Raw genomic sequence first — 25,948 nt, 5'->3', positions numbered from 1 at the left:
CTAAATGGTATGTAAGCGTTAAAAGGGTCAGGTCATGACTATAAAAGAATATTGCAACATAATGCTTAACATTACACATGAGTGAGGATTATTGAGTTTGGGTTCATATTTAGTTTTTTCTGTGTGTGTGTGTGTGTGTGTGTGTGTGTGTGTGTGTGTGTGTGTGTTTGGGTTAATGTGCCACATGTTTTACTCACAAGCAGCTGATATTTGCCACGTTTATGTGTTCAGTTCTCTCCACCCTGTGCTGGCTCTCGCCCAGATGTGCAAACCTGCAGAAACACACACGAAATGAAAAAGGTGAATATTCCTGCAAAATAAGCCAGACATGTACAGTACACACACAAACTGTACACGTGTTTGTCCACTTGCTGCTCATTCCATCTCCATCATATGAAGAGCAATTAACTAAAGATCATTGGGTAACAGTGCCATTAGGGCTATAAACGTAATCTTTAATCTGAGGTCTATTTTTCAATACAAACAGTTAGAGATGAGCTAACCATGTCTCCAAGGTTCAAAACACATCATCATCAAATCTCGTATTTCCCTGTGGGTCATTTTTCTCTCACAAAGACACAATAATATTCAATAGTTGAGAGATCCCCTCTGGCTCTTGCTTATGATTTTTAATATTAATGCATTGATTAGCAGAGCTCTGGCCGCAGCTAACATCTTTGGAGCCGTTCCAACTTCCATCCTCAATAATGAATGCACTTTCATTCTCATTATGTGCCACTACAGTAGGAGGATATGAACAACATCCTTCACTACAATTTGGATTTTTTAAAAGTCCATTCCCCTGCTTCAATCACGTGTCAAAACTATGCCTACCATCAGACTCACAGATATAAGATATGAAAGTTGCAAGTAAAACTAATCAGCAGGTGTTTTTCAGTAAATTCATTTATTGTCATTGTCATGTCATGGCCATGTCATCGGCCTGTAACATTTTTTTTAAGAAAATGTGCAGATGCTAATTTAAGTCTGTCTACCGTCACTTTGTTAGACATCTCTCCACATGGAGAGATCATTCTTGAACCAGCAGATCAATAAGGATAGTGATAAGGATAACGGAATAAAATAATAATAGAGAACATGGACATTTTTTTCAGAAACACAGAGAGTTACGTCTATATTCAAAATGCAACATGTCTTGTGTTTGCGTTGCATCCTGTTCTGTTGAGACCACTATTAGGAGACTAAGATTTGTTGGTCTCTTTTCAACGGTACGCTTCATGTGTAGAAAATCGATGCAAAATGATGAGTTTTTAAAGAAGATCTAGCTCTTGAATTATGGGGGATTAACATAAAACTAGGTTAAGGGGTATGCAAATACACCACAAGTGATGTTCATGGAATAATCAGGTGTTTTAAGTCTTTCAGCATCATACACACTCCTCCAGGTGACCCAGCAGCATTTCAAGTCAAGTGAAGTCAATTTTTATTCATATAGTGTAGCCTGATATCACAAATAACAATGCGACAGAGCGAATCTGATGAAGCAACATGTGAAACGTGTAGATCGCTCCTTTTTGTTTTTAAATCTGTTAATAAAAACTGTCAATCCTGGTATCCTGGTGTGTGCTGGAATATTGATTTTTTGGTTTACCCTGCACCAGCTGGCACCCAGGAGGGAAGCTCTGCCGTGGATGGGGTACCTTCAGTTTTTTTTTTTTTTTTTTTTATCACAAACAAATTTGCCTGAGGGGGCTTTAGCATACAACATCCTCTATGCTCAGACCCTTGATACAAATAAGGAAAAAATACCCCCCAAAAAAACCCTTTGACAGGAAAAAAAAAATGGAAGAAACCTCAAGAAAAGAGCAACAGATGAAGGGATCCCTCTCCCAGGACAGACACGTATGCAATAGATGTTGTGTGAATAGACCAAGATAAATTTATGGTATGGAAAAACAGGATGAGAAATTTATAGATAAATAGATAACATATGAAGAATATGATCAGGAGAACAACAAGCAACTTCCTGGTTTGATTTGATTATTTTGATTGATTTTTTTTTCTGCTGTCAAATGTTAGTGTAGCTGCATTTGAAGAGTTTGGTGTGATATCACATCATTGACACTCCAAAAATGACCATAGGGTTGAATCCGTACCTCAACAAAAACTGAACATTTTAATGAGGGTAAGAGTTAATTGCAGGACTGTTGTATTAGACTGCATGAGTTTCAGTTTGAGGAGAGGACAAGGCTTTTATTTGAGACAGTTTATTATCAGAAACGGGCATTTATTTCTAATTTCCCCTATTTTATACATATATCATAATAGCTTATAAAACTCTGCTTAAGCTGAAAAGGATTCAATGTTTTGCTCAATGGCACCTCAGCAGTTGTCAATACGATCTTAAAAAATGCCCTAAAAAAGTTTTTTATTTAATCCTCCATATCCATATGTCAAGATACAAAATCAAGAAAGATCAAAACATGAATTCCAATCCCCGCCCCCAAAAAAAGTAAGTAGAAGAAGAATAAAAACAATAAAGCTGACTATCATAAACATTTATGGTAAATCTGAATTGGTTCACGACATGCAAATTCAAATGAATGGTCCTGACAGTGGATCACATTTTATGTGAGGTGTCACATTTGCTAAAATATGAAGTGCATTTAATAATCCACAGATGGAAAACAAACACAACCACACTGGACCAGTTATCCTCAGTAGGTTTAGGACACTTGAGTGTGAGAAAAAGATATTAAATCTCTATCAAATACATGATATCTAACGTGCTGTTCACATCCAAAGAACAGATAGTAGTGTTCAGTTTCAGAGCCTGACAATGGCTACTCACTATAGCTCATCAACATTGTTGAGAGCAAACGGGGAGGAAAGGACAGAATGAAATAAAAAAAAAGGACAGACAAAAAATGAAACTCAGGGGTGAAGCGAGGAAGAGGTGCACAAAGAGCAGTGAGGTCAGAAGTGTGATGCACAAAGCAGGGTAGAGTTGACAATGTTACCTGTACAAACTGACCCATATTACCCTGAGGGGGCTGCTGACACTGACTGCTTGTTCCTCCCCTCTCTGTCTTGAGCACCGGGTGCATTGTCAATAACAATAAAAAGACCAGAGTAATGGGCAGAGGCAGCCAGAAAATAAGGCCAGAGTGCTTCCATTTACAGGCATTTGCTTCAACATGACACAAAAAATAAATAAATAAATAAAAAGCCACACTAGACACGCAGCATAATGAGAGCTGAAGACCAAACAAACAGATGTCAGCTTGAGTTGGTGGGTATGAGACACAACAAAAATGTACCCAGAATTGTGTATGTGTTATTTTCTCTGACTTATAGCATCCATTAATCATTTATTTTTTTCATATATTATGTGGACCATAAAGTACAAGTTATAGATCTTGTAAATCAGTGACATAGTGTGAAATCATTGGCAGGATTGTGTATCGTGTCACCTGCACACACACTAGGATGCAAATGCATAAGACATACAAAACAGGGTCTCACTCATAATTAAACTGCTCCATAGTGCTACAAAAGGTCAAAAAAGGTCACCTTTAAATGCATGGAAATGTGGTGTGAAGCAAACCATTTTTTACAATATTTGCCTTTATCAGTGCATCAATAAAGTGAATTCCATAAAATGATTATTAAAGAAATGACTCATATGGACTTAATTAAGACTCGTGGTTTCTATCTGTTGCCATTGTTTGCTTTGTTTTTCCTTATTGTTCACTACTCATTTTTATGTCATTTTTAGAATTATGGGGAACATATTAGACATACATTAATATACAGGACATATGTCCTTGCAAACCTAAATGTCAACTACAATATTATTTTACCACTTTACATGTCCTAAAATCCCCGTACACTGTAGCCTATCAATCCAGAATATGTACACCAATTCTATGAGTGTGTCGGCCAAGCGTCTTGTCGTACCTCTTGTAGGTGAGCAGGTCTTCCTCAGCAGGAAACTTGGCCAGATCGATTCCATAGGGCTCTTTCAAAGCCTGCTGCTGGATCTCCTGAAGAGGTGAGAGGGGAAAGGTAAGATGTCACGGGTTACACGAGACAGAAAAATGGAAATTTTACACGTCACACACAAATAAACTTGGTGGCCTTTTCAACCAGCCGCATCCTCCAAACAGCGACTCAAGTGGCTGCAGCTCAAAATATAAAATCATACAGACAAGGTTATCAGGTTCAGCCGCTTCTCTACAACCGATCCACTGATTAGATTGGCTCAAGGAGCGTAATCTAAGCAACTGAACATAATATGATTGTTGGTGTCTGATGAGGTGGTTTCATGTTCTCAGGAACAGTGCCCTCCTGGGGTCCTCGCACAGTGTCCGGAGTTTGTAGAGACAAAATAATCATAATTAACAAGAGATCAGATAACAGAGGTCAGACCTGTTCAGGATGGCAGGCAAAAGGGCAGGAAGGGCACAGTGTGACTTCATAATGGTATAAAAGTAACTATATTTTAACAAGATTGAATTTTTTAGTTTATTTAAACAAAAAACATGCAAAACGCTGAAGGTAGTGAGACTTAATATTTTATTATTTTTTATACTTTTATGTTTTATATGCTTATATAGGTATTTTCAAAATTCTGTAAACTAAGGCTATGAGAAACTTTAATTCATGCAGCAGGGTAAAATTATGTAAAATTATGTAAAATTATCATGTAGTCAAAATATTTTCAGTAATTACAAATCAGTGGATGGGGAAATGAAATTACAAAAAAAATGTTTTGAAAAATAAACATCAGAATAAAAAACCTTAATTAAGGACACATTCTAAGGTAAGAAACACACTAATTCACAATATACGAATCAAAACCCTCAAATCAAAATGAGCTTAATATGGTTTAATGTGGTTTAATCACCTGAAACAAAGTCAAATTGCCAAGGATAATTCATCATGAGGCTATGCTCTGATGACAACAGCACATACAAACAAACACAATATTTCTAACCAATTAGTATTACATTAATTTAATTGTTTTCCTCACAGGGATGTTCTATGATTTATTTCTATGTGAAGGTAGCTTTGAGCCATTTCCCACTATGCAGAAGGCAAATAATGATCAATTATCAGTTCAGTACAACAGTAGTGCACAGAAAGACGTCTCTGAAAGCACAACTCATTGAACCTTGAAGCAGATTGGCATCTCTTGCAAAATAGGGCGGTTTACATTTCTGTAAGGACACAGTACACATGCTTACGAAACTGGACAACTAAAGAGCGGGAAAACGTTGTCTGGTCTGATGAATTTCAGTTTCTGTGTTCACATGCTGGTGGTTGGGCGGGAATCTCATGTAAACAGCATGAATCAATCTTGCCTTGTGTCATGGTGATAGATTGCAGGGATTGTGTTTGTCATGTTGTGTGTTTTCTTGGCACATGTCTCTAATTTCATGTTAACAGCAATACGTTTTCTGGACATTCAGACGAGAAACTGACAAAATACCTTCATGAGAATGTCTGTTTTTGGCTGCTACAATGTATTAAATACTTAACAAATCAAGCTACTTTTTCACGTTAATGCAACAAATCAATGCAGTTTTGCCATGAAGCAGTCCTGTTCTCACATCTAAAATTTCTATTGTCTCACCATATATACAATATATTTACAGCATCATATTATCCGACCCTACATCTAAAGGCAGGTCTCATAGCTATAGACTCACTATCAGTATTTTAAGTAAGATTTCACAGAGAGACCCTTTACAGTAGGTTGTTTAAAATGTCCTGCAAAGACTCCTCAGGAAAATGATTACTTGAATAAAAAAGAATAAAAAAATAATCCTTCTATCTGAAACCCACAAGAACCGAGAGAACTTGTTATGTAACAGCGTGCACGGGAGTGGCCTTACAGCAGTCAGCTAAGCCATTGTTTTCTGACACTGCAGCAATATGCTTAACATAATGCATTCAATTTTCACTGTATTTGTATTGATCTGAGCTGCAGGCATGGAGAGAGAGAGAGAAACGAATGAGTGTGTTTCAGGACCACGTCCAAGAAACACCAGCTGTGAACACACAAATATACACAGACAGACAGACAGAATCTCAAAAACAAACAGAGAGTACATGGACACACACACACATTGCAACATACACATGCATACAGTGTGTGTGTGAGAGCTAAGTGTAAACACATACTTGCTCGTACACACACACACACACATCTGCAAATCTATCCGTGCTCATGCGAGCACACGTATGCCCATATTGAGGCGAATATGAAATGAGCATGTGTAATTACATGGCAAACGTAGTAATGATCTGATGTTTAAATATTTCAACAGTTTTGTGTTCTCGCTGGCACCCAGGCAATTCATCCTGAGGGACAGGCTCGGAGGCAGCGACACGAGACGCATGCGAGCGAGGGTGTGCGCCCAACACGTGAGCTCGCTGTCCAGCCCCAAATATTCATGACCAGCTCATGCTCAAGGCTCCAAAAGACAGAGGAGAGAAAACCTCAGGGAACGACATCGTAAATCAGGAGGGAAAAGAGACGAATGGAGGGAAAGCTTTCACTTCAAACTGTGAAGATCAAAAATGGCTGTTTAAAGTTCTCTTGTACAGATTCTCTGCTCAGTTAAATTGAGACAAATTTGCTTTTTTGAATAAATGATGCTGTGGTCGATGCGTAAAAAGGCAATTTTTACCATATTCATTAACCCATTCAATTAATGCTAGCTGCCATGTACCACCTTATTTTGAGAAATATGAACCGATTTTTCTAGACACTTATTGTCATTTGACCCTCTGGAAAACATGAAGGCATAGCCGGGAGATGATTAGCTTAAAATAAAGACAGAAAGCAGGGGGAACTTCCTCGAGTCTTGTCATCCTTGCTCCCGGTTACAGCGTGTAATTCCCTGTAAACCACAACTTGTTGTTTCTACATTTCTGTTTGTCCACAGTAAACAAACGAGACATTTTAATTAGACCTGAAACAATTGGTCGATTAGTCGATTGACAGAAAATTAATCACCAACTATTTTGATCATTGATTTGACTCTTTTTTTTTTTTTTAAGAAAAAATGCTAAACTTATCTTGTTCCAGCTTAAATGTGAACATTTTCTGGTTTTTTAGTCCTCTATGATACTCAACTTCTTCTTCTTTGGGTTGTGGACTGTTGGACAGGACAAAACAAGATATCTTAGGGTGCATCTTGGGCTGGAAAACGATGATTGACATTTCTCACCTGTTTCTGACATTTTAGAGATAAAACAACTAATCGAATAATCAAGAAAATAATCCACAGATTCATTGATAATGAAAGTAATTGTTAGTTGCAGCTCTAATGTTTATTAGTAACCTTTAGAGGTGCTGGTGAGCATTTTTAAAAACTTTGGACAGAGCAATGCTAGTTAATTCCCCCTGCTTCCAGTCTTAATGCTAAGCTAAGCTAATCGCCTCCTGGCTTTAGCTCCATACTCAGCGTAAGTATTTCATAAAATGTCAAACTATTCCTTTACCAAGAGAATAAAATAATGATTAAAATAAAAAAATAATCAAAGAATAATAAACAAGATTACAAATCTCACCAGGTGTCTACTTTCGGTAATCAGTTTTCAATACAGAGACACATTTTGGTCAGTACCGAAAACATACTGAGACTCCATATCCAGCCCTATTTAGTACTTCATCTTTCTGTATGATGGAACCCGGTAGTCCACTGAGCCTTTCTACTGGAGCAGTCTTAGCTTTATTGAGCAGCAGGAGTCATGGGGTGAGACCGGGTCACCTTAAAAATCCTCTATTTAAATAATTTCACTCAAACACAAAATGTCCAAACAGTGTAAGAAATACAGCTCCTTTCATTTCACTGATTTGTTGGGGAGTCACCAGCCAACACTTTGGACTGTGGCCACAAACACATTCATCTTTTGGAACTGATAAGTGTATTTATGAATCAGAGTCATGATTTATGTAAATTAGGGCAGAGGGAGTAAACCTCGTTCCTGCTGGTGTCACGATGGCTGTAAATAATGCCTGTGGCCATGTTAATATTAAATGGCTGCTGCAATCAACAGCTCACACTCCATAGGGAGGTTCCTTATGCAACATGAAAGACATTTCTTATAAACACAGAAATTCCAGGACGATGCCATCGCCTGGTACATTTGAATCATCCTGTTGACACACTGACCTACTACCTGTGCTGATTAATGTGCTCCTTCTCCCTGCGGTGATCTGGAATCTGGGTCAACAGGAAATTTAAACATGGAAACACTCCACCTGGGGCACGAAATAGATACCGATATAGTGATGGAGGATTCTGGGAATGTGTCGAATACACAGCGTACTGCACTCTCTCTATATATATATACACACATTACTGCGTATGGTGAACTATATACTGTAGTGAGAGGTATCAGTTAAGATAGCCGCAATAGATCCTCAAACTGTATTTATCAATTCTGGAAAATGATGGTATACAGTGACCTTAAGAAGAATATTTTTTCACTTCTCTCTGTACTTTGTGACATACAATGAATCCAGGTTTAAAATACAAACTGTATGTTTCATTTGAGGTTTGAAGAACAGAACCTGCTACAGTATTTTGCAAAATATTGTTTCTCTGTGTCAATATGTCCACAGAGAAAATTAGTGCAAGAAAACAACCGATAGTGTTAATAGTTCAAGCTTAAATGGTTCAAGACTAATTTTTAATCGTTAGTACTTTGCTTCATTTACTCTGTACTTAAGACATAAATGTTGAAATCCACAAAAAAAAAAATTCAGAGACTAGTTTTGAGGGCAGAAAACTTAAAATCTTCTCAAATCAATATTTTTATATCAACAATAGATTAAATGTATAATAAGGAAGGGGTCACTCATAGAGACGAACCCGCAGAGAATCATCGACTGACTGTAGTTCCCCTTTAGCTCTACAGAGTGTTTTAGCGTCTTTCAGCTCAGTGTTTTTGGTTTTACGGCCTACAACTTGAATGTTTTGGTTCAGTTACACTGCTCTCATCAATGTCGTTTCCAGCCACAGCAGGCAGCCATCTGGCATCCGCTACCTGCCTGACATCAGAGCTAGTGAATATTGGACTTATACTCATCAGGTGGCTGGAAACACGACTCAAAATGAATTCTAATGTTTTTCCATCTCTGGATGTGTACTGTAAGTAGGCTGTTACAGTAACTGTAACAGTTTACAATTAACTTTAGGCTAATTGTAAGTAGGCTAACTATTAGCTGACACTGTATCAACTTTATGAAGTGTTTATATGTTAATGTGTTTCTCAGCTTGTTCCACTGCCTCCGCCCCAAAAAGAAGCTTGTCAGCTTGATTACCATGCAAGTACTTTCCTATTGAGAGGAATTAGTCAGTATGCAAGAATGCCAATAACATAACCTGCAAAGATGTTTTAGGCTTTGAGATGAAAATATGCACTTTACTATAGAAGAAAGGAAAGAAATCAAAACTGAAACTGACTCCAAGAAAGCAAATCTACTATTAGTGCTACTACTATTAACTACTCACGACTTTCCACTACTGACTACTATCAAAAGAACAACGTTTTCAGGATGCACTAAAACAAACAACAGATCTCTTCACAGACCTGACCAGAAATAAGCCCTGATATTGTAAAGCAGACTAACAACATGACTTGGCGAGAAAGAGGAAATTAAATGAGCCATCAAAAAACCAAACCACCTGCAGGTGAGCACATATCAAATGATGTCCCTCTGCACATGTCCTACATACAGGCTTTAATAATACCTGAGCCTTGGAGGAGAAAGCCACAGAAGACTTTCCCATGAAAGCAACACAATTCAAAACAGGAACTATCCATAAGTTCCCAACAACATCCTGATAACGTTGAGCATAATAGAGAGTTGGAGATAGAGAGAAAAAGTGGAATAATGGCATTAATACAGCACCTTTTATCTTATTATCCCTCAAACTAGCATTAACACAAACCCACATCATTTAAACCCTCTGGAAACCCCTGTCATTGAAGCTGATTAGGTTGACGTCTATTCTTCCGTCTGACGCAAACAGAAACACAGAACTCATTTCTTTTTGGAGACTCGGGGGAGGAAGAGAGGAGAAAATACAATCAAGGTGACATACTCCAATTGGAATGCAAGATACTTTTGAGGCACAAAATGCAAGCAGGTGGCATCAACGCAGCCTGAGGTCCTTAGAGGAGATTACATATCCTTGAATCAGTATTGGATCTCATTTAATAAGCTGCTTTTTTTCTCTTTATATATGACAATAAAGTGCTGAAGGGAAACAAAGGATTTTGTTTTACTTGTGTTTTCATTTTCTCCTAGAAGTGTGTTTGAACTATCTCCAAGCATTGTTCATTAGATTCTTCTGGTGTTCATACCTCTTGAGTGCGGCTGCTCTCTCCAGATTCTGTTAGCAGTTTGATTGGGGTGGAGCGCTGGGACACGGATCCGTCGTCGTCGCGGTCCTCCTCCGAGTCGTCCTCTGAGGTGCTGGAGATGGCCTCCTCACTTGGGGGAGGAGGTGCACTGGCTGCAGTCTTCCTCTGGAGCAGCGTCTCCTCCTTGTTGCTCTTGTTGCTGTCAATATCCACACACAGGCACAGAAATTAACACAAACAGTGCACAATGATGGATGAGAGCCATGAGTTTGATCATTATAATGTTTGAAGAATAAGCATTGAAGAATTTACAATTTAAACCGTGGGGGGGAGGGGTCAAATTTTCATCGGTAATGGGCTAAAGGCTAAAAATTGTGTTTATTAAGATTAAAGAAAAAACTCCAATTTCAAAACAAAATACACAAAAGTGGGCTGAGGACACATCTCTCTCGCAGCAAGCCGCACACTTGCTCTTGTTTTTGCGTAATAGTGCTCAAGCGGCCCACATAGTGACCTGCTCACTGGGATTTCTCCCGGTGCTCCCAATGGCCAGTCCGACTCCAGATGCAATGACCCATTCTGAGTGGCTCAAGCGGCCCACAGTCGGGCAGCCTCTCGGGCATTTGCCCAGTTTTCAGTTGGCCAGTCAGTCACTGAAATTGGGTCATAAATAAACACGATGACTCCCCTAAATAGTTTACTATCGAAATGCAAGAACAGAAGCAGTACAGAACACTGGAGTGGTCATGAGTAGAGGCCGGAGCTCTGCTACAATAATGCAGAGCCACACAAGGTCTCCAACGCGAGAGAAGCTCTGCATTAATCATATTTGTAATAGTATGTGGGTGTGGGAGTGTTCATTTTAAAAATGTACACACACACACACACACACACAAAGTGTGTTCTAAACAAAGACAGGAAATAGAACGCAGCCTTGTTTTTGGTTACCTGAGAACACTGGGTCAAATGAAGCCGTGTGTATGTGGTCACGGTGACATAGGATTTATTACAGCAAAAAAAATAAAAACACACCACAAACATGGTTATATACATAGACTAAGATGCACTCACCCGAGCACTGATTTGCCCGTTTCCTCTGGCTTGCGAACTGTGAATGGGCTTGGATCCACTCCAACTGTCTTTGGCATAAATTCCCTTTATGAACATAGATGAGACAGAAAAGCAATTAGAACAACCCCTGCAGTATCACTGCAATAATAAGTAATGAATGTTTGGTAAATTGTTTAACAGAAGCATTTTTCATGAACAAAATCTAGTTCAATTTCTATGTCCATGTCTACGTCTATAACTGTGTCATCGTGAGGGGTGCAAGGGAAATTAGTCTATGATCGTCAGTTTCTTTTGGACGTTCGTAACAAAGGCTTTTGTTACGAGAAATACTGGCTGGGAGAGCTAAATCAGCTGAGTGAGCTTGGTCTGCCCTGCCCAGCAGGCCCAAAGGAGACCATGTCCTTGCCTGGAGCTGTGCCGGAGAGGAAACATTGAAAGCAGTGTGACAGGAAAAAAGACAGCAAAATGGATTATATAAGCCCCCCATCAGTGCTGGTCACTCGTTGACATGCACCAGCTGTCAACATCAAACTGAGACGTGCACTTTCTCTCTAAATGCACTTTAATGCATTGTGCTGGTAACTGTTTGTTCTTTTTTTGTTGTTTTTCTCTTGGGATTTATATGTTTTTATTATTTTTTAAAGGGACTTTTTAGATATATATCTTCATCCTTTCTGTTATTGCACTGCTGTGGGCTGGAAGGAACAGCATTTTGTTTTTTTGTGCATGCAAGTACACAAGAAAATGACAAACTAAATCTTGAATAAACAAGCCGTTTCTTTCAATCTCCAGTTTACTAGAGAGTCCAGATTTAAACCCAGCGTCTCGTTAGCATCGGTGTGTAGCCACCTTGCAGAGTTGGTCATGGCGATGCAGAAGGTATCATCAAACGAGGTGATTTCATAAGGTTTAAAGAATTCGGTGTAGATGTCAGTACTCTCATCGAAACGGTTCACTCTCTTCACTTTGATCTTCTTCATGGTGTCGTCACAGGGGACTGCATGCACGGATGGAGCCACACACACACACACACACACACACACACACACACACACACACACACACACACACACACACAAACACAGAGAACAAAGAATATTTACAAGAAATTAATCCACATGCTCAAATTATGATGATCATGATATGTTTTCAACATGTTCCATGAAAGGACCAAAACCAACAATTAACTGATCCTACTTCAAAGTATTGCCTGTGTAGCCAAAGCTAATACAAGTTGTTGTGCCACAGGGCTCCATTGTTGTCCAGTAACTATTAAAAACACACATCAAATGACCCAAATGATAAACAACACACTGTATTTTGTTTTAAGCCAATTCTACATACACCATACTGCTGCCATAATTACTCACTAAATATGCAGCTAAAATTAGTCCCTCAAAAATACATTATTTAGTCCTGTTTAAGTGATGTTTGCAATGAACTACAGCGCCCATATTTTTAAAAAGTTACTTGGCCTTTTATACAAATGAAAGCATATTTTTGTTTTTGAAGATTTTCATTAGGAAGCTGTGAACCACAGACAGGCTGGGGAAATTGGAAAGCATTGACAGACATACAAATGTGTTGTTGGTTTTGTTTTGGTTATATAATTTTTACTGTCAATTACAAAAATATAGAATATCACCAGCATTATCCTTTGTTAACAGGATGTGAATCACGCATTTACCAGTGTAAATGCACGATTCACAATCTGCTGTTGGTTTCAAGTTGGCGCACAACCAAATGTAGCGATACACAATTCAAGAAAGAACAAGACTGCTAGCTAGTAAACAGATGTAAATGATGAACAACAATATAAAATATTGGGAAAAAAAATTGGGTTTTCAAATGTCTTATGAGGAAGGAAATGTATAACACTTTTGTTAGACCTCAAAAATATACACAATGTGTTTTGATGAGTAACACTGAATGTGAGCAGAACTTTTGCTCTCCAGGGCACCTTAAACGAGCAGAGAACAAATTTTGACATTTTCATAAAATGGATAAATCTGCAGCAGAAAAGCCTGTTACTTTACTGTGGATATTACAGATAATATATATTGAAGATACCTTCATCATAGGCCACAGGAAGATAGGACAGGATTCCCTCTGACCACCACAGTGTGTAGCTGGAGACAGACAAGATACACAAATGTGTTAGAAAACTTTCCACTGACTGATGTGTGTTCTGCAGTCTGCACCTACTCACTTGGGACTTCACATAACCTAGATATGAAAATTGGCTTGGCTGGACCACCTACTGCACGACTCCTGAATACACGCCTTTTATTCAATATGACCAATTTGAGTGAATGCAAAGATTATAATTTAGTGTGTGATGTGCTCCAGTACTTAGGCGACTTTGAAAGCCAAGGCGCAGTGTGTGACTGCTGAATTGAATTCAGTCCCAGCCATGCTAATTTATTGGAATAATGGCTGAGCGACCATGGCCCATTGTGCTCATATAAACTAGCAGCCTGTAGGAGAAAACTGGGTCTACTTTTATGTAAGCGTGAAGGCAATAGAGAGCAAGCAACATGCATACTAGTACGCTCGCACACACATGCACACACATAAAACAAGACTAGGTCAAAACCTACTACATGGCTAGACCATGTATGAAACCCTAAAGGGCTTTTATTTTGAAACAACGGATACAGGAAGTGGAGACACTCGGCTGAGGCGACTGATGAGGTTACACTATTGGTTGGCCTGAGTCAGTCCTTCACTCAGTCAGGGACAGACGTACAGTCCAGCCATAGAAACAGAGCTACAGTTGGTCAAAACGCATAATGAGATATAAAAGTCAGTACTGAATCGTGTGTGAGCACAGACCAAGTAACAAACCAAGCAAACCACAGGAGTGCAACACACATAAAACACACCTCAAGGCCAAAGCACAGTGACCTTTGCCCTGGTAAAAAGGAGTCTAGTTAGCAGCCAACAGGAATGACGACAAAAGCAGTCACATAGAAATCCACCCACACACTCATGTGAGCAATCTGAGCACGCATGGCAGACAGAAGGAAAGCCATTTCAGAAACAGCAGTGCAGGTGCAAATCTTTTGTGAGCGATTTCCCACTTAGCTATTCAATCAGCACAAAAAACAAACACAGCACAAGCACCTCCAAAATTAACGGCCACTGCAAAAAGGTTCTGTGTGCACGCTTGTTCATGTGTCATCATGTAATTACAGTGTATACTGTCTTTGTATCACCACTTAGATTTGTGCGTGTATGTGTGTTGGTGTGTGTGTGTGTGGTGTGTGTGGTGTGTGTGTGTGTGTGTGTGTGTGTGTGTGTGTGTACCTGCGTCTGTCTTGAGGGAGGGCCATGGTGCTCCTCTGATGCAGGTAGAAGTCAGTTGGCAGCTCCCACAGGTGCGGCTTGGTCTCTGATGGTTGGTAGACTTGGAGAAACAAGTTGATGGCATCCTGTCTGTCAGCATCTGGGAAATAATAATGACAATAAACAATAAAAAAATATAATAAATACAATAGAACGGAACAGAAAGACAAAAGAAAAAAGGGAATGTGCAAAGTATTTATTTATTTATTTGGGGGGCAAATTATGCCTTTTTATTATAGGGATAGTTGAGAGATGCCAGGGATTGAAGGGAGAGAGAGATGGGGGGGGTCACATCCAACAAGGGTCCACAGCCAGATTCAAACTGTGGACGTTGTGGTTATATGGCATGTGTTTTAACCAGTAGGCTACTGGGCTGCACCCTAGATGAACTATTTTGATCATTGATTTGTTTCAATGTTCCCAATTTCCAACTTCTCAGTTGTGAGGATTTGCTGTTCTCTTATGCAATATTAAATTGCTAATTTGTGGGTTTGGGACTGTTAATCAGCCATAACAAGATATTTGAAGACATCAGCTTGTGTTTAAGGAAACTGTAACAGGCATTTTTCATTATTTTCCAACCTTTTCTTGTTGAAATACTTAATCTTTTGAGAAAATAGTCGGTAGATTAATCAGAAAGGAAAATAACTGCAGTCTGTTTCATTGACAAAATAATCTTGACACAAGATCCACTTGCTAGCTTTTTACGAAGCTTTCAACCACATCTCATGTCTTCATCGGTAGATGGGCTTAGCTCAGTTGTCATGGAGATGGCTCAGGTATATTCTATGTACATCACATATGACTTGTTATCATGCGATCGAACCAACACACAACTAGAAGGCCATGTGATGAATGCTGAGCTGTTTCCATGACAAGCGGGGGAACTCAATCTGCTGATGAATAGCATGGCATGTGGTTAAAAGCTCTGGAAAAGGCTAATAAGTGAAGATTATTTTGACAAACTTTCAAGTTCAAGTTGACTTAGCTTAGCATTCTGCTAATGATACCAAGTGAACTAAATGACCCATCAAACCACAATTCTGCATTATTTGAACCTGAAAGTCTCTCTAGATGCACTGCACCAGCCATTCGTCTTGAGAGGAGAAGAGATTAGAGGATAAAGGTGCAAATTAATGAGATCGAAGTAAAGCTGAACTCACTCAACCACGCGTTCTCTTCATATGAACGGGGAACTTGCTGGTAAAAAAAATCTTTTAACCGTCTCTCTACATGTTTGGGAGCGTGTCAAGATAATCTCTGTGAGTGTTTGTGTGTACAGCATGAGGCACGTGTTTTGCATGTTGCCCAGTTTGGGGCCATTTAATCCATCCCCCGACTGTGAAGCCACGTGCATGCTGCTCCAACAGCCACATTAGATAATTACAAACCAAATTGAGTTTTATTAAAGCCTGCCACCAAGCCTTTTCTCTAGGTAATTTTCAGCCTGAGATTCATTCGATACATCACGAGATAAGTGTTATGGATGATCTATGAACATAATATACATGTGGAACAGAAATCACTGATAAAAAGCCTTGTCTGAGAAGATTATGAATGAGTGAAGCATTTTGAATGAAATGCGTACAGTCAAAATCACACTTACACCTCTTTTTACTGGTCTCATCAAAACAGTCAATTCAAGAGGCTGCAAAGCATATGATGTCTGTGTTTACTGTCTGTTTGTTGTGTCCAAAATGTATTTGTGAGTCAGAGAGAAGCTTGGCAGAGATGTAAAAGTGTGTAACGTTTATCATAAAGAAAAGATCATCGGTGTGTGTGTTTCGTAAAAATGTCTCCGAAAAAAATATCTCAAAGACATTTGATCAAGAGTTTAAAAAAAAAAAAAAAAAGTGAAAACACACAATAGTGACTTAACTGTGATTTTTTGCATTTCTTTGAACTTGTATATTCCTTTTAAGTGCCGGGCAGAGTGGACACACAAGACCTGATATAGGTCATGGTGTTACTGAGTGAGCAGTTCATGGAGCCATTGAGTACTTGTGTGTGTATCCTGCATTATACGAGCCTCCCTCACTTGACATTTCAGTCTGAATAAACAATCTGCTACTTTCCCGCCTCTGCTCTGCAACCAACCAATGACCCCATTTTTCAAATCGAAGTGAATGACAAAAAGTCAAAAGCAAAGACACAGAGAGGAGGTCGACTTACTAGATCAAGTAGTGTGGCTCTATTCATCAGGCCTGATACACAACCTCGCTCTTCATTTCTGCTGCTATAAATCCTTTTGATGTGGAACAGTTGCTAGTGTGTTGAGAAAAAAACTCCACATTTTCACAGACACACTATATCTAACTACAGACTAGGGTGTGATTTAAAATTATAAGATGTGGGCATAGTAAAGCCACTTTGTCAAGCACTGACTGGCAATTAGATCCTAGTTGCAAATTGGAAGAGAGAGAGAAAAAAATGGAGCCAATTTAAACATTTCTCCGGATAACAATATCAGAAATCAAATTTCCCCAAAATCTCTTTTTTCACAGCTGTTGGCAATATAGTCAGGATTTCTTTGAAAACACTGCATATGTCATTAAAATTGCTTGAAAAACATTGTTTCCCGGCAGCCACAGTCCTCAAGGAGCTACACTCGATCAGTGTGGGCTCAGCTGTAGAGACTGAAGAGTGGCTGTATACACTTTGTCATTTAAAAACCTGAGTGATTCTAAGTACCTTTATCATGTAAATATCAGGGGGTTTGTGCATGTTTATTTAGATATGGTTGACTATACAGAACGTGTGTGATCTGTATCTGTATGCAAAGGCTGAGTCTGTGTTTCTAAGGTAACCTGGATGGTGCATTGGCAAAGGGAATGTTTAATATGGATGCATTTGAGACAGAGTAGATTGAAAAATTAGATGACTAAGCCTCATTATCATAACCTGTGGAATAATTAGAGGGGGCGACTGTGTAGAAGTGGCTTGAAAAATGCCAGCAGCATGCGGGTCCCTTTGTAAATATTTGTGCCTTGTGTGTAAGAGAAGCCCATTTGGGTAAAAGAGGCACATTATGTGCCTGTATGTGTCTTTGTAACATACACACCTGAGAAAGCATTGCTGTAGTAGCGAGACAGCGTCTGCATGATGTCTTTGGAGTGCTGTGTCCAGGGAGCAATCTTCCGGTAAGTCTTGACCCTGTGGACTAGCTGGGAGCCGCCGTACTGCAGTGATAGAGTGTCTCCATGGTCCTCATACAGCTCCTCAAACAACCTGAACCAAACAGAGAACACTAGAGCTGTAACAGTTAATCGGCAACTGTTTTCATAATCAATTAATGGTTTAAGTAATTCTAAGTAAAAAATCTGAACAATTTCTTGTTTAAGGTTCTCAAATGTGAAAATTTACAGTAACAGTGTAGTAAATTGAAAATTTGGGGGTTTTAAATTGCTTAATGGACAAAACAAAACGTGATATCATCACTTTTGGCTGTAAGAAAAAAAACGTTTTCCGATGTTATGTTGGCCAAATGATTTATTGAGAAAATAATCAGAAGATTAATCAATAATGAAAATAATGGGAAGATTAATCAATAATGAAATAATCGGAAGATTAATCGATAATGAAAATAATCGTTAGTTGCAGCTTGACAGAGCACATAAAAAAACACATCAACACACGGGCAATGGATAAGAGAAATATGGCCCTGAAGTTCATCTTGCCCGTTGGTTTGTGTGTTTTTTTGTGTGTTTTGGTGAGTTGGGGGATTGAAATAGCAATTTGGCGATATGGACACAGTCTGACATGAAAAACATACGCACGTGCACACGTTTGTTGGTTTTTGTTTCCATATGACAACAGAGAGATGCTTATCATATGTATGACTGATTCTATTACAAAAGAGCTAGGACAATCTTATTTGTACTGTGGATATACAGTTATAATAGATTTCCATTTGCTTTAAAAGGTCTCATGAGGATACGAGATGTAGTCAAACACGTGAAAGATTTCTTGCTCACGAGCAAGCATCTGTCATTCATCACAAACCATTCAGTCTGCTCCGCTGTGACCTCAGAGAAAAATAGAGCTGCAAACAAAAATTTATAGTCTGAGCAGAATTGGATGTACTGTAAAGTAGTAGAGGGTGCAAGGACTGAGAATAGATACTGAAAATAAATGGGGGAATCTATAAAAGTTGGTGCAGCTGTGTGAGACATTTGTGCTGATTGGATTTTGTGCTGCAACAGGGCTGGAATAACTGTTGCATTTTCAGTTTTCAGACACATGATATGTGGCTATAGTGACCATCACTTTTCATTTCATTCAAAACATGTGCATGTATGCCATTTCAATATCATCATTGTAGGATACTAAAGAGATATAATTGTCTGAGCTTTGAGAATTTTAGATTACATTCAAATGTGTGCCTTGTGTATAACGTTTTTAATGGTTTAGCCCCTATTCCATTATGAAACACTGTTTACTTTTGTTCAGAGAACTCTATATAATCCTTGAGAACATACTCTGTAAGAGATTTTACTTTTGGCACACTGCGTTTGGGCTGTCAGCATTCTCATCAGCAAAGCCAAATTTAAAAGTCTGCTAAAAGCTAATGAACTGGTTTGTATAAAACTTGCTGGTCAAACATATATTTGTAGCTGACATTGTGTGCGTGTGTGACGTACTAATGTGTGTAGCTCTGTATTACGTGTCCAATTTGTATTTTGTTTAGTGCTCTTCAGTTACCGTGCATATGCTTTAATTTGAAGGGACTGCAGATGAAAATTAGCTTTAAGCTAACTCTGGTGCTGTACATCAAATGGCAACATTCATATTTAACATTGTACGTGGTCCCTTACAAATAAAAAAATACTGCATTTGTTTAGTATTTAATAGCAGAAATGGCAACTTTTACAAGGACACCATTAGATATGAAAATGAATTGTTTTTACCTTACACAGTCAGTATCAAACTGGAGCTTGGGCTTGTCAATCATTCCCAGTGCATAAAGCTGATAGGCAAGTGCACACTTTCCCACCATGAACTGAGCTGTGTTGGTCCGGTCCAGACAGTCCACACAGTTGGTCCGCAACACACCAGTCTACAACAACAACAACAACAGACTTATGCAATGTATTGACAATGCTTCTGTGTTTTCAAGAGTCAGACACATACTACATGAAAAGGCTATTAGTGGCATTGAAAGCAAATTGTTCTCCATGTATTCACCTTATGTAAGTGGTCTCACATAATAAATTCTTGACAATTATATTACAGTCAACAACTTGGCTCATTCCAAGGCCATCACGGTGTAGATGATCAAGGTCTCCACGAAAACTAATGAAGCCTCTCACCATTATCTCATTATTACCTAAGTTTCACCTAAATGCGTTGGCCTAGTTTTGTAGCCATAGCAATGAATGCCAAGTCACTTCTCAATGTAACATTATAGAAAAGGTGTTTCCTTGGCCTGGAAATCTCAATACCTGAATTATGCGTTTGTTACTGTTTGTGATTCAACTGATAAAGAGTCTCCAATTCTTTACACTGCTTTTGCACTTTTTCATATGTACAAAAGCTGCAAAAGAATCGGAGAAGATTTAGTGCCTTCAGAAAACCACAAGTACAACACAACAGTTACACCAATCCTTGTTTGCTATCTGGCATACCTGCACCCGTCCACTGACTGTGATGTGTCCACCCACATCTCCCCATCTGTAACAAAAACATTAAATTCAACTTAGAGAAGAAGATACTGAAAATGGACAAAATGCACAAAAGCAAAGAAGTGCACGTCTATTGTACTCCTCTGCAGGCGTACTGCCTCATCTTTTCCCGCTGCGAAAGGGTGTGATCACTGTTATAATCACCATTTCAAGGCTGAACATAATGGACTAGATACAAACATACATTGCAGACATCGAAACACTCTGAACCCAATTAGGACTGCAAGTACAGAAAGAGATATTCAGCAGACAAGAACACACAGAGAAGAAAATCTGTAATACATGTTCTCATTTACAGTGTGTTCTTATGCACAACTTTTGCGCTTATGTGCAAATCCAAGCCAAGGATGTGGAATATATGTCAAAATTACAAAAGTTTATGTTTCCCAACATGATCTAAGGTATAAATGATTTAACAAATTATAAAATACACATTTTAATCTAATTGATTTAAAGGAATAGTTTGATTTCTTTGGAAATATGCTTGTTGGCTTTCTTGCAGAGAGTTAAGTCAGTATGTAAGTTTATTTATACGGTATCTTTCAAGAGCAGACATCACAAAGCACTTCATACATTAATAAAAGATAATAATAAGAGTAATAAAAGACAGAGTAACAGGCATATGGTAAAATGTAGACATAAAAGGAAATATGCTAAAATGGTACTAAAAACTAAACAAAAGAAAGTCTAAACATGTTAAGCTGCTTTTTAGGGCTCTTTCACACCTACCTTGTTTGGTCTGGACTTTATTTTCAGTTTGATCCAAACCAAAATTACAGTTGTGAAACCTCCCCCAGACCACGATCCAGACCAAACAGCCGAGACTTAGATCGATGGTAAGAGGTGGTCTCGGTCCAGATCAAACTGAACCATGGTTTGGTTAGTTGCTAGTTTGAACACATTTTTTGGATAGTTTGGACTTTCAGACCAATTACAGGAAGCTCCGGAAGGAAAGAACCGGAAAAAGGAGAAAAAGAGCCGCGGTAGTGCATCAGGAGAGGAGTTTTTAATTGAAAATGGTTTGATGACATTATAAAAAGTCAACAGGAAAAAGCTCATAAAAATGACGGCACTTTCCAGGTATTTTCAAAGAGGATGAGTGAGAGAGGATATGAGAGGACGGGAGAGCAACACCACCTGAAGATAAAGAAACTGCAGCAGCAGTATACAAAAGTGCGAGATACCATTAGAAAAAGCGGTGCGTCACAAATTTCCCTTTTATGATGTAAATAATAATATAATAATATTATTGGTGGCAACGAAATGAATCTGATAATTTATTTTTCTCCATTATTTCAAACGGCAATAGAAGGCTATCTGTCGAATTGACAACACACCCCGACGTTACACGCATGCCCATCTGCAAACCAATCAATGTCAAGTATAGGGGGAGGCAGCCCACATAGATGATGATGACAGGACGTAGGTATGTCAGCTAAAGTTCTTTAGTGCTCTGGCATAACTGCAATGTGAAAACAAAACTAACCGGATCAAATGAATACAATGCAACAAAAACATGAACTTTGTTTGGGACCTTGGTTCTGACTTTCATGTGTGAAAAAGGCCCTTAAAAAGGTGTCTACAGCTTGTACAGATCTTAAGTTCAATGGGAAAGAGTTCCAAAACACAAAAGTTTAGTTAGTTAGTTTAACTTACCAAAAAACACTGGAAACAGTAAAAAACAAAAAACAAAACAGAACTATAAAGATGACAGGTCGTGGTTTGTGACTTCCTGGAGTCTTATCATTAGGCAACCGGCAGACTCCAGGAGGTCACTGGCTCATCAAAGACATAGCTAAGCACATCAGCCCTCCGTAAAGCCAAAATGTGTCATTTTTACACTTTGGTTTTTGTGAAGGTTTGACAGAGTGAACTTAGTGAACTTTAGAGGTGCTGGTAGGCAGATTTTGCAAGATCCATGTGTGGCTCTGGGTCTTCTGTCTTTATTAGTCCTTTGTTCCCCCGATTAAATACTCTGCTCTCGTTTTCATCACTTTCTTATTAAAAGTAGCGAAAAGTAAACTGAGAATCACCCAGTGAGGAAAATCTGCCGATAAATTGTACGAAGGGGACCTCTGAAAACAAATTCAATGGTTGCTAGAGGGTAGGTTTCAAAGCAAAGTGTGTCTCATCATGGCATGAACTCAGTGATCTGACCGAGATCAATGAGAAAGGGTAGTTAGTACCATAGTTCCAGTCAAAAGTTTGGAAACACTTTCTCATTCAAGGGAATGGACTGCAACAAGTTTGTATGTGTGTGAGAAAATGTATGTCTGCATGTAGAGAGGTGGAGAGGGCAGACATGAACAGTATGATCAGGAAAAGACAATGTTTCAGAATCTTTCTGATCATTTTCAATGTTCATGAGCTACTTTATGCACATGGCGAAGACTAAAGGTGCCAGAATCAGTAAAGTGGATCTACATAAAAGCTTATGAGGGTTTTGTTTGTAGTAATGAGTGTGAATTGAGTGTGTATTATTAAAAAAGTGAGATGCAAAAGAAAGGGTAATAAATACTGGCCATAGCATGGTCATTCTGTTATGTAACAGTATGGTAATGCTGGGTGAAAGCGATTAACACATGCAGACAATGGAGGAGCCATGCGCTAAGTACATGGATGGCAATCTATCCAGCTCGTTAGCAGAAAACTCTGGGCGACACAACTGCCATCAGGCATAATTTCCATTAAGAATTCATATCTGGAGAGTTCCAAAATTAAGCAGTCGATAAATGTATGATTCTGAATATGTATGAATACAAAAATGGTTGATGTGGCCTCTCAGTAAAATTAAGTCTGATATGCAAATGCAGGAAAGATGGTGCTGTGGTCTTCTAGCACATGGTTCTTGGTAAAAGTCTTCCCTCTCACACAAAGTTTAAAATCTGGTCAAAAAGAGTCTGTGTCAGTTTCCTCTGTGTTCAAGGGGGTCAACAGGTGCAATGAAGGATGAAAAAACAGTCTCACCTGTCATCTGGTCTGACGGTATGACAGTAGAAGTCGGATCGATTAATGAAGAAACCTGTTCTCTTCACCACGTTCTCTGCTATCATACTCAGACGGTCCAAAACATTGCACAATTTACTGAGGAGGAGAAAAAAAAGGTCATATTAACATTTGCACAAGAAATTAACCACATTTTTCATGTTTCTGAAGCTGCTGGACTTGTTTGGACAGTGATGATGTACCATATGTTGGGCTATCGTGATATTGTCATGGTCTTGCAGGTTATTTATTTTCTAAGGCATTAAAGCCCCTGAAAACTTGGTTTCAAATCTTACATTTTTCTTGATAATATTAAATATTTGTGACTAAATAAGCCACAATCAAAGTTACAAGTTTTGAGGAAACATCCTTAGCTTTAAAAAAATCGGCTAATGAGCTTCTTGAGGACCATGTGGGTGTGGTCCGGCAATGTAATCAAACAACCCAAAACTGTCATCAGATTTTGATTCAAATATTGCAAAATTCTAATTGGTGCACAGGAGTACGTGACATCAACTTTTTCAAACCGAACCAGGCAGTCTGAGATACAGGAATCTCTCACATCAAATTATTGACTCAAAAAAGGAGCCTTTCGTTCTTAGTAAGAAGCTGATGGAGAAAATATGTTTTCTCTATCAGGGACTTTTGACACATGACAAACTAGGGCAAATTCTTGATTATTTCAACAGTGTTTCTTATTGGATGGACCTCCAAACCCAATATTATTATAAAATTAACAGGGTCTTATCTGCTGGTGTCCTGCAAATGATGCATCGTGTCAAAATCAGCCAAAAAACCTCCAACTTGCTCTTTTTTCTTCAAGATAGGGTCTTGCTGGTTCTGTGATACTAATGCTAATGCTAAATTTTTGTTTTTTTCCTCAGGTGAATTTGAAATTGTCATGGCAAAAACAGCCAGGTTCTAAGAAAATTTACAACAATCTGAGTACATTGGCACATTTATTATCACAACCTCTTGGTGTAGCGTGCCATGTCCCAGGCGATGTAGTCGATGCAGTGGTCTGGAGGGAGGAACTGGTTGAGGTTGATCACAGCTGGATAGAGCTCTTCACTCAGAATCTTCTCATGTTTCCTTTTTTCTCGTTTCTGTAACACAGCAGAGCACAGAGACACGTATTACATGTATGATAGCGTTCCAGTTGTTTAAAAAGGTCCCTTGAAGACACAAGTGAAAGCAGTCAAGACACTGTCAAGTGGCAGATTCCTGTTGTCTTTGATGCATTCATTCAGTCTTCAGTTCTTCTACACAGTGACATAAGAGAACAATAGCAGCAAGAAGAAATTTACAGGATCCAAGGAGAATTGGACATATGGCAGGATTGAGGATTGATGGTTCAGATATACAGGGAATCTATGAATCAGCTGTGTTGGATATTTGCGCTGCAAACAGAGGGATTACAGGCTCAAATACAGAAACTGTTGCAATTGCTACTATTAATATAGTACAAAGAAAGCAAATTACCACAAGTTTGAGAACACAATGTCTTGCAACTAATTTTGTGTTCATGAAAACACTTTGTCAAGAATGTTGCATACTCAAGAACTGGTTGAGCTACATACAGTATCTATTCAATGTCTTACCAGTGCTTTGTCAAAATCTCACCTGATTATTTGGGCAAAGCATTACCAGGATAGAGGTTTTAATTAAACGTACACAAAACATATATCATAAAAGTGAGAGCAACCATGGGAAGTAGGAAAGATGCTTTTTTAAGTCAGTTTCCAGATTGTGTGACATTGTGAAAAATAGTTTCAGCTGAAATGGGTGTGGTCTATATCAGGACATTAATTGCCAGAGTAAATATAAATATATCAAAATGAACTGAAAAGCTTGGCTGCTATTTAGTTTTATTGTTTCTGAGGTAGTGAGGGAAAAAACAATGATAAAAATAAAAAAGATGATATGTTTTGTTAATAAAAGTGCATGCACACTAGTCATTTTCTGTGACCTGAAGTCTTACTGTCCATTAAGTTATTTCTCCATATACTCCTCCACCCCTCATTGTGGCTTTTTGAGTGATCACCCTGGGTGATAATCGGCTTGGATGCATCATTTAGCAGCTCACATCTCCATCCACACATTCAGCAGTGGCAAAGCAACACAGCGACCAGTCAAATTACCGATGCGTTTCCTCACCCCACTCAGCAGAGCGTGTCACACAGTCTGGCACAAAAATCACACTATCCAGGCACAGATGAGAGACTATATCCTTACAAAGGCACACGTGCACTGTACACAGGTCTAAACCAGCATACAAATGCCACAGTAATAATCGTGGTCTGAGGTGTACAAAGATACAGATCATGAATAATAAAATGAATCCAAACATGTGCAGACAGGGGCACATCATAGGCATTCTTAATGGTGGAAATGAGCACTGTAATTATTTTAATGTATAGCTAGCACAGAAAAGGGCGTGTTTAATGCATCTCTTTTATGCTTTTCCCATCTTTGTTTCTCTTCCTTTTTTGTGTGTCGGTCCAGTGCCTTAA

The 25,948-nt window shown here is 38.7% G+C and overlaps 1 protein-coding gene across 1 annotated transcript in view; it reads right to left on the bottom strand.

Moving 5' to 3' along the window:
- The window catches only part of fig4a (FIG4 phosphoinositide 5-phosphatase a), a 51,386-nt gene that overhangs the window by 6,000 nt on the left and 19,438 nt on the right, over positions 1 to 25,948 (bottom strand). Inside the window, exons 12-23 of the mRNA XM_067573195.1 lie at positions 24,408 to 24,541; positions 23,418 to 23,534; positions 20,394 to 20,439; positions 19,677 to 19,825; positions 17,831 to 17,997; positions 14,731 to 14,869; positions 13,492 to 13,550; positions 12,271 to 12,418; positions 11,422 to 11,505; positions 10,351 to 10,549; positions 3,922 to 4,007; positions 198 to 272 (exon numbers count right to left, since the gene is read on the bottom strand). Coding sequence (XP_067429296.1) covers positions 198 to 272; positions 3,922 to 4,007; positions 10,351 to 10,549; positions 11,422 to 11,505; positions 12,271 to 12,418; positions 13,492 to 13,550; positions 14,731 to 14,869; positions 17,831 to 17,997; positions 19,677 to 19,825; positions 20,394 to 20,439; positions 23,418 to 23,534; positions 24,408 to 24,541 — 1,403 coding nt within the window. The remainder of the gene's footprint in view (positions 1 to 197; positions 273 to 3,921; positions 4,008 to 10,350; positions 10,550 to 11,421; positions 11,506 to 12,270; positions 12,419 to 13,491; positions 13,551 to 14,730; positions 14,870 to 17,830; positions 17,998 to 19,676; positions 19,826 to 20,393; positions 20,440 to 23,417; positions 23,535 to 24,407; positions 24,542 to 25,948) is intronic.

The sequence above is a fragment of the Thunnus thynnus genome, chromosome 18, assembly GCF_963924715.1.
Source record: "Thunnus thynnus chromosome 18, fThuThy2.1, whole genome shotgun sequence".
Lineage (NCBI taxonomy): Eukaryota > Metazoa > Chordata > Actinopteri > Scombriformes > Scombridae > Thunnus > Thunnus thynnus.
Note: the sequence above shows the minus strand (reverse complement) of the source record. Positions and strands in the feature narration are given on the sequence as shown.